Raw genomic sequence first — 11,446 nt, forward strand, 5'->3', positions numbered from 1 at the left:
AGCATGATCTGTGCTAAATTTGCGAGCCTTCTGTCTGAGACTGTTTCAAGAAGAACAAAAGTAAGAAAGAAATCACTATATTTTGAAGTTTGGGGGGAATTTTTTAGCTTCTCACAGCTAAATCAGACTGGGAAATCTGAATCCTTAAATGCCTGTTTTAGAAGATAAAGATAAAAAATAAGCTAAGTTTTCAATGCATAGCTATAAAGAAAAAAAGAAAATAGGCCATAGAAAGGAGAGAAGAGAAACACAAATGAAAATGACTACAACAGAAAACCAGGGAAGGGGATTTGGCTCAACTGACAGAGCTTTCACCTACCACATGGGAGGTCCAGGGTTCAAACCCCGGGCCTTCTGACCCGTGTGGTGAGCTGGCCCACGCACAGTGCTGATGTGCGCAAGGAGTGCCAGGCCACACAGGGGTGTCCCTCATGTAGGGGAGCCCCATGTGCTAGGAGTGCACCCCATAAGGAGAGTCATCCCACATGAAGAAGCACAGCCTGCCCAGAAATGGTGCCACACACATGGAGAGCTGACACTGCAAGATGACACAACAAAAAGAGACACAGATTCCTGGTGCCGCTGGCAAGAATGCAAGTGGACACAGAAGAACACACAGTAAATGGACACAGAGAGCAGACAACGGAGGGGGGGAGGGGAGAGAAATAAAAATAAATAAATAAAATACATCTTAAAAAAAAAATTGGGCAGAAGACTTGGCCCAGTGGTTAGGGTGTCCATCTACCACATGGGAGGTCCGCGGTTCAAACCCCAGGCCTCCTTGACCCGTGTGGAGCTGGCCCATGCGCAGTGCTGATGTGTGCAAGGAGTGCCGTGCCATGCAGGAGTGTCCCCCGTGTAGGGGAGCCCCACACGCAAGGAGTGCACCCTGCAAGGAGAGCTGCTCAGCACAAAAGAAAGTGCAGACTGCCCAGGGGTGGCACCGCACACACAGGGAGCTGACACAACGAGGGGAGACACAGATTCCTGGTGCCGCTGATAGGGATGGAAGCAGTCACAAAGGAGCACACAGCGGGTGGACACAGAGAGCAGACAACTGGCGGGGGAGAGAGAAATAAATAAAAAATAAATCTTAAAAAAAAAAAAACCAACAAAAATTAAGTTAAAAAAAAATGAATACTAGGAATTGAAAAAGAGACAACATACAGATATGCTTTAAAATCACAGAATACTGGGAGTGGATGTGGCTCAATGATCAAGCACCAGCTTCCCATACAAGGTCCCGGGTTCAACCCCGGTCTCATACCTAAAAATATATATATATATATATATATATATATATAGGAAAAAATTACTACCAAGAATTCTGAAAACACATGAAATGGACAATTTTCATCATTTAAATTATAAAAATTGGCCCAGTAAGATACGGGAAACCTGAAGAAAATTGAAATGGAAGTCAGAGGTCTGCCCTGTACTGTCTCGACAGCAACAAAGGTGGCGCCAGGCCCACACTCTTTTAGAATGAGTTCTACCGACCTCTAAGAAACAAAAATAGCTATCTTACACAAAATGTTCCAGAATATATTAAAAACTGTAAAGCTGTGCAAACCAATCAGTGAGCTAAAGACACTAGAGTAAAATTAGAGGCCACTCTTCTTTATAAAGTGCTTTAAAAACTAGCAAGGAAACGTGTAAGAATAGACTGAGGCCAAAATAGGGTGTGTGTGTTTTTTTCCTGGAATGCAAAGATGGCTCAACATTAGACCATTCTATGGTTTAAATGATTCTTCTCGCAGGTGCCCCCCGACTCTGCCCCGGCACCAGGACGGGTAGGGAGAAAAATGAAGCCAGGAGCATCCAGGCCACGGTAAACTCATTTTCAGTCTTTATTGTAAAGAAGTTGCGGCTGGGACACCGGACACTGAAAATACACAATCATGGATTGTTCTTCCAGAAGAGGGAGGGAGAGGTCGATATATACAAAAAATTGTAAACATGTTCACTTAAATATCCACACATGATTGGTCTATGCTATACAGGGCTGTCACTCGACTGCAACTCCTAGGGGAGTGGAGGTCGGCAGGAATGCGAGGTGGCAACTGCGCTTGGTATCCAGTTAATGGGAAAAGCCAGCTTGGAGCAATGCGTGAGTACTCGGCTACGCGCGGGGGACCGCCCTGCCCAGAGCTGCGCAGGAGGTGCAGGGTGGGGTGGGGACCAGTCCAGGAAACCGAGGTGAAGGGGTTTGCAGGGAATGGCCGTCTCCTCGGGCGCTGTGGGCAGATGGGACCTCCGGGCCCCTCTCCTGGAGAAGGGGCTGGTCTGGCCAGGTACTCCTGTCTGGTGCCTTCCTGACCAGAACCGCCCACACCCGGGCAGGGCCTGGACCAGGGCAGGTGCGTGGCAAGTGAGAGGCCACAGACAGAGGGGAGGCTTGTGGGGACCTAAAAGTGACACCTGAAGACTTGAACCACGATCACAACACCGACAGGGCTGGGGCGGCTCTAGAGGGGCTGAGACTAACCGGAGGGGCACTCGGACAGAGGGCCCTGCCCTGCACAAGAAACCAACGTGACACAAGCAGGCAGGCACCACCGGCAGGAACACTGCAGGGGGGCCTGGGCCACGCTTCCTGGGCCCCGTGCGGAGGACGGGGTGTGGGGCCCTGGCCAGTCCTCGGGTCATGCCCCTGCCCCCTGGCAGCCCCTGCCCCGGGTTGTGGAGGGCAGTGGACAGGTGAACTCCAGGCTGGCGGATGTCCCCTCGAGGCTGGAGGACAGCACCCTGGGCCGGCTTATCCCCTTCTGGGGTCCTCGGGCCTGGAGCCAAGGACTGAAGGGTGTCGGCGAAGTTGGGGGGCACAGCCCAGGACTACCCCCTCCTGGCCCAGGATGGCCGGCACCGGAAGCCCCTCTGTCCCTGGCGCTTGGCAGGAGGACCCAAGGGAGGTCCGAGGAGGCCACTGGACCTGCATTGGTACCAGATCCGCACTCGCTGGCCCCTAGTAGGCGGGTACCTGGTACCCTTTGGGGCTGGTGTCCAGGGTCTCGGTGAAGGGCGGGCTCTGGTAGGTCTCGCTGCCCTCCACGCCGCTGCCCACCGGGTAGCCGGGGTAGGCCTGGCCCGCGCCCGCGCCCAGCTGCTCGGTGGCGAAGAGCGACATGTCGGTGCCCAAGCGGAACCGCTGCAGCGCCTTCACGGTGAGCGCCACCTGCGGGGACACCAGGTCAGCCGGGGGACCTCCCGCGACCTCCGCGCGCCCGCCGAGCCCTGCGCTCACCCAGCTGAGGATGGAGAAGAAGCTGAAGGCGATGGCGGCGCGGGCCGCGTCTCCCGCCTGTGCCGTGCCGGGCCCGGGCGCCGTGCGCTGCCACTGGTTGGTGAGGAAGCAGAAGCCCACGAACCACAGGAAGGACCAGAGCCCTGCGGGCCGCGGCGCGGCGCGGGTCAGCCCCCGAACCACGCCCCTGCCCGCCCCGCCCCCGAGCCATGCCCCGCCCCCAACCACGCCCCTGCCCGCCCCGCCCCCGAGCCATGCCCCGCCCCCACAAGCTCAGCCCCGCCCTCCATTCGCGCCCCGCCCCCCAAACCCTGCCCTGCCCTCCGAGCCGTGCCACGCCCCACCAAGCTCTGCCCCGCCCTTCGAGCCGCACCCCGCCCCACCAATCCCCTCCCAGCCCCCCCCGAACCGCCCCCCTGCCCGCCCCGCCCTCCGAGCCGTGCCCTGCCCTGCCAAGCCCCTCCCAGCCCCGCCCTCTGAGCCGTGCCCTGCCCCGCCAAGCCCCTCCCAGCCCCGCCCTCTGAGCCGTGCCCCGCCCCGCCAAGCCGTGTGCCCCGCCCTTCCGAGCCCCGCCCACCAGAGGTGCGTAGGCCCCTCCCACAGTAGGCCAGACCCTCCCACACCACGCTCCGCCCCTCCCGGGCCCTTCCCCTTCCCACCTACCTGATAACCACAATGCCCACCTCCTTCAGCCAGCTCCTGTCCATCAGAAGAGCCCATTCCCAGGCCCGCCCACTCCCCGACCCCGCCTCTTTCCTAGTCGCCCCGCCCCTCCAGGTTCTCGCCCCTCGGAGAAGCGCTGCTGTGCTCCTGCCCCGCCCCACGCCAGGCCCCGCCCCTGGCCCCGCCCCGCGCCAGGCCCCGCCCCTGGCCCCGCCCCGCGCCAGGCCCCGCCCCGCGCCAGGCCCCGCCCACCCGAGCAGCCCAGGTCGAGCAGCACGGCTCGGCGGCGGTCGCGGACGCTGCTGATCTGCTGGAAGCGCGCGTCGAGCAGCAGGAAGGCGGCGCAGGCGAGGAAGGCGCCGAGGCCGAGCACGACGCCGAAGCGGCAGGCGCCCGCGTTCCCGTTGAAGACGCAGCGCAGCTCGGGCCCGCTGTCGGCGTTCACGTAGCCCTCGTTGATGATGGGCCCGAAGACCGCGATGGAGAACACCTGCGCGGAGGGCGGGCGGTCAGGGGCCCCTGCGGCCGGGTGGGGGGCTTCGGGCACCCCCGCCGCCCCCTGCGGCCCTGCGCAGTTACTGACGGTATGTACCACTGAGTGGGCATTTGCTGTGCAGACGCTGTGCTAAAGCCGCTGCTTGCATTCGCTCCTAGAATCACCATTTCCCCCAAACCAGGAGTGTACTGTCGTCCTTATCCCGCCAGAGACGAGAATTTGGGCCTCCAGCAGGAGGGGCGATTTGTCCAGGGTCTCATGGCGGGTGAGAGCCGAGACTGAGACTCCAGCCGTGCCATCCCCCAAACCTAAGCGAGGATGTGGAGCAGGCGCAGGGAACGGGATGGTGACTCCCGGCGGAGCCCCGGGGCGTGGTGGCTGTTCGCAGCGAGCCAAATGGGAGTGACAGGCAGCTCCTGGAGCGGTGAGGCCAGCTGATGTCCGCCCAGCATCCCGCAGGAGGTGGGCACTGGAGGGGGGAGGGACCCCGCGTGACTGTGGGTAATTGTTATCACCGGCAATTAGAAGTTCAAAAGGCAGCCGGGTGACCTCTGGGTTCAGCCAGGGAGGCAGGTGGGAGGCGTCGTGGTCATTTCAAACTAGTCACTGCTCTTTTAGGTCTGAGTAGCCCGGGGTTTCCAAGAAAAGATCTCTCCTTTCAACTTCACTGCTTTCCTGCCCCAGCCGGAGTGGCCAGGGTCCTCATTCAGTCCAGGGGGAAACTGAGGTCGGGGCGTGGACACAGTCCCCGGGGCAGTCCAGCAGGGCTCCTGCTTCCTATCCTGGTCTGGTTAGTCACTCCCCTGGGAAGGCCTGAGGCCTGCCCCCCACCCTGGGGCCCCCTGTGCTCATGACAAGGGTTGAGGGTGCAGGTGGCGCCAGCACACCCCTTGGTCCGCTGCACGCTGTTCCCATCGCCCATCTCCCAGCATTGGAAGGGTAAGAAAAAAGGGCAAGTCACCCCGCCAGGGGTTGCCCCAGGGGGCTAGGCTGCCTCCCTCTCCCACCACCTCCAGGAAGTCTTCCTCATGCAGTGCCCCTTCTGGCTGCCCCACCCAGATGGAGCCCCACAGTGTACCCCCCCCCCACAGCTGTACTGGGGGTGTCTGGGAGGGGTCAGCCCCCTCCGAGAGAACCTGGAAGGTGTGGGGGCTCTGCCTGAGCCTCGCGGCTCCCATAGACCCCTCGTGCTGGGCCTGAACCCCGAAGTCCCTCGCCGAGGACCCCCCACCCCCCGTGCCCGCTCCCAGGTCGTGAGGCAAAACGCTGCGTGGGCTGAGGAGGGGGCTCAGAGGCGGCCCCGAGGAAGGAGTGAGGGGGGGCCGGCCGTGACCTCTCAAGGGCCCGGGCAGCCGCCGCCGGCCCCTCCCCCGCCCGCAGGTGGGCGCGCCCAGCCCGGTGACGTCACCCAACCTGCGGCCGGGGAGGGGCCGGGGAGGGGTCGGGGAGGGGACGAAGGTGAGGGTGAGGATGAGGATGAGGATGGGGGGTTGGGGGACGGGCGGGGGCCACTCACCCAGGACGCGACCCGCAGTAGGGGTCTGGGGCCGCTGCGCGAAGCTCACGGGGTCCCAGGCGGCCCCCGCGCGGCCCGCGCCGAAAGAGGCTCCCTCCATGGCCCGCCGGGCCGGGCCGCGCGCCCCCCGCCGCCCTCTGTCCACCTGTCCGTCCGGCCGGCGCGGTCCGAGGCCGCCCGGGGCTGCTCGCGATGCTGCCGCCGCCGCTGCCGCCTCCCGAGAGCGCGCGCTGTCCGCGGCGGGGGCGCGCGGGGCGGGGCCGAGCGGGAGCCTCCCCGCCCCGTCCACGCGCGGGGCCGGAGGCCTCCTCCTCCCCCGCCGCCCCGCCCCCACCCCCGTGCCCCGCATGTGCAGGGCATGCTAGTTCCCGGGGGACCCCACCGCCTCCCTGGAGGAGGCGTCCTGGGCCCCCCAGCGCCAGCACAGGTCAGGCCGGGAGGTCAGCAGCGGCAGGGTGGGTTCAGCCAAGCTGCAGGCGGGCGGTGGCACAGACAGACGGACCCCGCTTCTCTGAGCAGGTGCTTTTGTGCCTGTGTGAGTGGGGAAACTGAGGCCCAAGGGCTCTGGAGTCTTCCCCTCAACCCCCCGGGAGAGGAGATCCGTCTCTCTAGCCTTGGCCTTGGGGAGCATGAGAGGTACACCCCAACCCCCCACGCCCAGCTCCTCTCCCTCGGCCTGACAGCACAGGTGGGCGGCGAGGGTGGCCTCCACTGGGAGGGCACCTGTCCTGGTGGGCAGAGCGTGGGGGCATCCTGCTCCTTTTAGGGGACTGGGGAGAAGCTCCAGAGATGGGGAGCTGGGTGCCCTGCTGTCCCTGTCCCTGCAGGGTCCCTCCCAGCCCATGCTCCCGTTTCTCAGGCCATGGTAAGAAAAGCCCGCGTGCAGTGAGCATTTGCCGGTCCCAGGGTTTCCAGCCGCTGGTGGGGGCACAGGGGCTTGAGCTCCTGGCACGCTCTCACAGGCAGTGCAGGCCGGGATTTGAACCCGGGGATGAGGCTCCTATGACCCGAGGGGGATGCCTCGCTCACAGGAGCTGCCAAGGGAGCAGCCTCTGAGCCCTCTGGGAGGGCAAGTGCCCCACCCCTGAGGACCCACCTCTCTCTCGCCCACCTCTCGAGGGGTGCCCCAGCATGCCCGCCGGCCCTCAAGGTCATTACACTGCACTGAGTTCCCTCGCCTCCGTTTTGTTCCTCTTGGTCACTCTGCACCAGCACCCAAACACTTGTCTTGAAAAATGAACCCTCCTGGGTGTCCCTCGCTGCTCCCTCTGTGAGCTGTGGGCTCCCCCAGGGCTGGCTCTTCAAGGTCAGCTCCAGCTGGAACCTTCCCTGCACCCTAAGCTGGTCTGCCCCTGAGGCCCACGGGCACAGGGCCTGAGGCAGTTTGTGTGCTTTATGGGGGGGGCCCACTGGGGCAGTGAGAGTTGGGGGGGCGGGGCTGGAGGGAAAGCCACCAGCGGCAGGCTGCCCGCAGCTCTGCAGGGGCCTCCGCCGCTCTCCACCTCCGGACCACCTCGGGGAGGCGCGGCCACCGGGCAGCAGCTGGGGCTCTAGGAGGAGCAGGGAGTGCACACAGCTGCTGGCCCTTCTGGCTGAGTGGGTCTAGATGGGGGGCACGTGACTGGCCCCAGGTCACCCACAAGCCTGCTCCCAGAGCAACCCCGTCCATGCTCCTGTGGCCAAAACCCCAGAGCCGCTGTGGGCTCTTCTCAGCCCCACATCCTCATGAATCTTTCAAATATAGTTACTACCCGGCCCCTGCTCCCCCAGGGCCAGCCTCCTGCCCCACTGACGCGTGGTGGCGACTGTGGCTTCCTCCCTGACCTCCCTGCTCCCACCTCAGCCAGCGCAGCAGCCAGACGGGCTTTTCAAAAGTCAGATCCTGGCAGTGGATGTAGCTCAGGTGGCTGAGCGCCTGCGTCCCATGTGTGAGATCCTCGGTTCAATCCCTGCTACCTCCTAAAAACAAAACCAACCAACTAGGGGACCCAGTGTAGCGCAGTGGTTTGAGTACTGGCTTCCCACGGACGCGGTCCTGCGTTCAAATCCTGATCCTGTCCCCTCAAAAAAGAAAAAGCAAAAGCTAGATCTCATTCCTTGGCTCCAAGCGCCTCCAGGGGCTGCCCCTCTCACTGATGCCAGGTGTCCTCTGCCATATGGTCTCCCCTCCCCTCTGACCTCACCGCGGGCTCCTCTGGCTCCCTGCTGCAGCCCCTCTGGCCGCCTTGCTGGTCCTGGCCCTGTGGGACAGGCAGCCCCCACACACCCCTGCAAGCCCAGCACAGAACACACCACGCCAGGTCCACAGGCACCTCTCCAGCATTTTATTTTGGTTTCAGACCCCAAGGAAGCCAGCTGCACGAGGCAGCTGCCTGGCACTGCTCTGGAAGCCTGTGTGTTGAGGTGCGGGCAACCCTGTGGGGAGATCAGCTCTGCCTGAGCTTCCGCTGAGGGGGACTGAGCAGAGCGGGAGCCCACCCCTGGGTCTCCCTCCTCAGGTGCGAGCTGCTGGGGCCATCGCAGCTTCACAGTGATCGAGTGGAGCCAGGTCTTCCGGGCCGGGCCATCGTCTGGCAGCACCCCTTTCCCTTCCTGTGTGGGGAGCTGGGTGCCAGGTGTGGGGTGGGCAGGAGGCCACGTCCTCAACGGCAAGGAGTGGCCCAGGCCACCCCCCTCCCCCACCTGCAGTGTAGCCCCAGAAGGCCGCGGGAAACACGGCCTTGGCTGAGGAGGCCATCGGGGTGTCTGCTGTGGGCACCTCCACCTCTGCCCCAAATTGAGAAGGGAGGGCCCCTTGGGCAGCGTTCTGGGGACCACCCGATTCAGACACAACATGCTCTGGCTCCGACGCACTTTAATGAGCGCCCCCCACCCCCTGGCTGCCCTCTAGTCGCAGGAGCCATCTTTCCAGCCGTCCCGCCAGCGCTCGTCCACCTGCGAGCAGTCGAAGTCGGGCTTGCCCAGCTTGCGGTTCACTTCGTTGTGCAGGTGGCACAGCCACTGCGTGAAGCATGCCCGCGTGCTCGTGTCTGGTTGGTTCCGGAATATCCTGCAGGGGGAAGGGCAGAGCACAGGGAGCCTGGGGGTGGAGGGGCAGGCGGCACCACTGCTCCTGCCCCAGCCAGCTCTGTGCCTGCTCCTGAGGAGAGCCGCCAAGAGCTACACCTGGAAAGGGCGTTCTAAGGAAGGAGGGGACAAGCCCAGTACAGGGCTAACCTGGCAGCCACAAGGTCTGGTCCAAAACCCACCCAGAGAACTCTGACCAGGGCCCCAGGGAAGAATTTAAACCATAGGAGGCACACCTGGGAACTTTACAACCTTTACCAGTCAAGAGAGCTCACTCCAGCACCCCTGGCCCCAGGCACCATGGGCCAAATTGAAAAGGAAACTGGTTTCTTGGCCCCTGAGGGCCTGGGTGCCTCGGCCTGGTTTTACTGCCCAGGCTTCCAACAGCAAGGGCTGCCCTGCCCCACCCATCGGCCCTGGGGAAGGCAGAAACACCTGCCTGCGTCAGGTAATGGCTCTCGGTTTGCTAAACGAGGAAAAGGTGCCACTTGAGAGCAAAAGCAGTGGATCCGAGGTCTTGAAAACAGCCGTCCTGCTACAGAAGAGCAAAGCGGAGTCCTCCTTACCCTGCCCCCGGTCTCCGTCAGTGCTGAGCAGGGGGGCCACCCTTGGGGAACCCTCCTGGGAGCTGTGGCTGCAACAAGCAGGGCCCTGCCACAGAGCCAGGCAGCTTGTCCTTTGAGGGGGGGCCCCGATGGCCCATTCCCTGTTCTGCTGAATGTCCCTTCTACTTGTCACCTTCCTAGGCTCCCCTTCTGTGACATCAGCTGGGAACCCCAGGCAAACAGCGCTGCTGTAACTCACCTCTTCCTTATGTCTTCAGCACACTCGCTGCATGGGTAAAACTTGGAAAATAAATGTATGAACTGAGCCATGTCTTGCTGCTGTTCTGGGGTGGGCAGGTCCGGGTAGTACGCAGCCAGGGTGTGGAGGACAGCCCAGCTGTGGCGGCCCAGCTCCTCGCGGTCCTGGGGACAATCCTCCCTAAACTTGCTCTCCTGCTGCGGAAGGCCAAGCAAGGGTCAGTTGGGGCTCCCGCAACCAGAAGCCCACAAAGCTTCCCCTTTTCCTGCCCCAGCAAGAGGCACCACTTCTCAGGATGAGAGTCCTGCAGCCCATCCGGCGCATGTGTGCCTGGGAGGAAGGGCCTGTTGGGTGCAAGGGTTAGGGGTGCCCAACTCTGGGGGACAAACGTCTACCAGGCATAGGCTTTGCCGGACCACTCGTCCTGGGTCTTTGGGAAGCCTGCCCGGGGCACCTGAGAACAAGGTGCGCGGGGCTGAGGAGCGCGGCAAGGGACCGAGGGGCCCCGGCGAGCCGGGCGCATAGGTCGAAGGGCTTGTGCGGGCCAGGGCGAGGCGGTCGTGCAGGGCTCGCTCGCGCGTCCCCCGGCATCTGCACCTTCTGCTGCGTCCGCATCCACGTCTTGAAGTCCACGCAGGCCCGGCAGGCCCGCCTCCGGGAGAGGTCATCGGCGACCCGAGAATCGACGGCCGGCGCCTGAGCAGGCGTTGGGCCCGGGGCGGCGGCGGCGTCTCTTCGCCCCGCGCCGCGGCCCCGCGCGTCGGTCGCTAAGTCGTCCAGCACTTCGGAGCTAGCACCGCCCGGTAGGAAGGAGGAAAGCCCCCCGCCGCTGAAGGGCCCGCGCTCCCCGGGCGCGGCCATCTTGCCCGCGCAATGGTTGCCGGGCCAGGTCAGCCTCCAAATGCGCCTCCACTTGGGTCTCCAGGCCAGCAAGCGCGCCACCGCCAAGGCGCGGGCGCAGGAGCCGGGGGCGCGCGGCGCGGGCGCAGGCGCAGCACCGGACGCCGGGCCCTCTTTCGGGGCGGAGTCGGAGGCGGGGCCCGAGGCAGAGTCGGGCTCGGCATCCGAAGCCGAGTCGGCGCTGGGGGCCGGGGTCGGAGGTGCAGGCGGCGGAGGCGGGGCGGCGGCGCGCGCCCTCGCGGGGGCGGAGCCAGAGGCTGCGGCCCGGGCTGAGGCTGCGCCCGAGCCCCGCCCCCTGCCCGCGCCCTTGGGCCTCGACCCCTGGGCCGGACCCGCCCTGCGCCGCCCTTGGCGGTGCTCCCGCTTCCGCCAGTAGAAGAGCAGTGTGCTGTGGTAGCCGCGGCGCTGGCGCGGTGCGGCCTCGGGCTGAGGCCCCGGCGGCGACCGCGTGGCGGCCCGCGATGCCCCCATCGCTCGGCTCGGACTGTCCAGTGCGCCCGCTGCCGGCTTCTGGGCCCTCAGTCGGGGGCGCGCGGCCACGGGCGCCCGGCGCCATAGCAACGGGCGCCTGGCAACGCGGGGCGGGATCGTGACCGCATAGACAGCGGACCCTGGTCCTAGCGACCGGCGCCATGGCAACGCAGGGCGGGGCGGCGGCCGCAGAGGAGGCGTGCGCGCTCCGGGCTCCTGCGCGCGTCCGCGAGGGGCGGGGCCTGCAGGGGCAGCAACCCGAGGAGGGGTTTGCCGACTCCCGGCT

General features: G+C 64.2%; 2 protein-coding genes across 3 annotated transcripts; both read right to left on the reverse strand.

The window, feature by feature from the left end:
* Window positions 1–1,827: 1,827 nt before the first annotated feature.
* SYNGR3 (synaptogyrin 3) lies at window positions 1,828–6,130 on the reverse strand. The gene is given in 5 exon segments (XM_058286648.2): window positions 1,828–3,175; window positions 3,245–3,387; window positions 4,160–4,397; window positions 5,920–5,940; window positions 5,942–6,130. Coding segments are annotated over 5 exon segments (690 nt in total). The 5' UTR covers window positions 6,020–6,130; the 3' UTR covers window positions 1,828–2,965.
* A 2,625-nt stretch (window positions 6,131–8,755) lies between these two features.
* GFER (growth factor, augmenter of liver regeneration) lies at window positions 8,756–11,175 on the reverse strand. 2 transcript variants are annotated; one of them, XM_058286650.2, is made up of 3 exons: window positions 10,387–11,175; window positions 9,790–9,983; window positions 8,756–8,968 (listed from the first exon to the last, which is right to left on the reverse strand). In XM_058286650.2, exons 1-3 carry the CDS (start codon window positions 11,158–11,160, stop codon window positions 8,806–8,808), a joined length of 1,131 nt encoding a protein of 376 aa, XP_058142633.1. In that variant the 5' UTR covers window positions 11,161–11,175; the 3' UTR covers window positions 8,756–8,805. The 2 variants fall into 2 exon arrangements, with proteins under 2 accessions (XP_058142633.1, XP_058142632.1); XM_058286649.2 differs by having other exon boundaries at window positions 9,790–9,986.
* Between the last annotated feature and the right edge of the window lie 271 nt (window positions 11,176–11,446).

The sequence above is a fragment of the Dasypus novemcinctus genome, chromosome 23, assembly GCF_030445035.2.
Source record: "Dasypus novemcinctus isolate mDasNov1 chromosome 23, mDasNov1.1.hap2, whole genome shotgun sequence".
Classification (NCBI taxonomy): domain Eukaryota; kingdom Metazoa; phylum Chordata; class Mammalia; order Cingulata; family Dasypodidae; genus Dasypus; species Dasypus novemcinctus.

Coding starts and splice junctions, on each gene's coding strand:
- GFER (XM_058286649.2), bottom strand. CDS start 11,160: ATGGGGGCATCGCGGGCCGCCACGCGGTCGCCGCCGGGGCCTCAGCCC. Junction 9,987..10,386: donor GGATGCGGACGCAGCAGAAG/GTGCAGATGCCG, acceptor GGCCTTCCGCAG/CAGGAGAGCAAGTTTAGGGA. Junction 8,969..9,789: donor GCTGAAGACATAAGGAAGAG/GTGAGTTACAGC, acceptor TTCCCCCTGCAG/GATATTCCGGAACCAACCAG.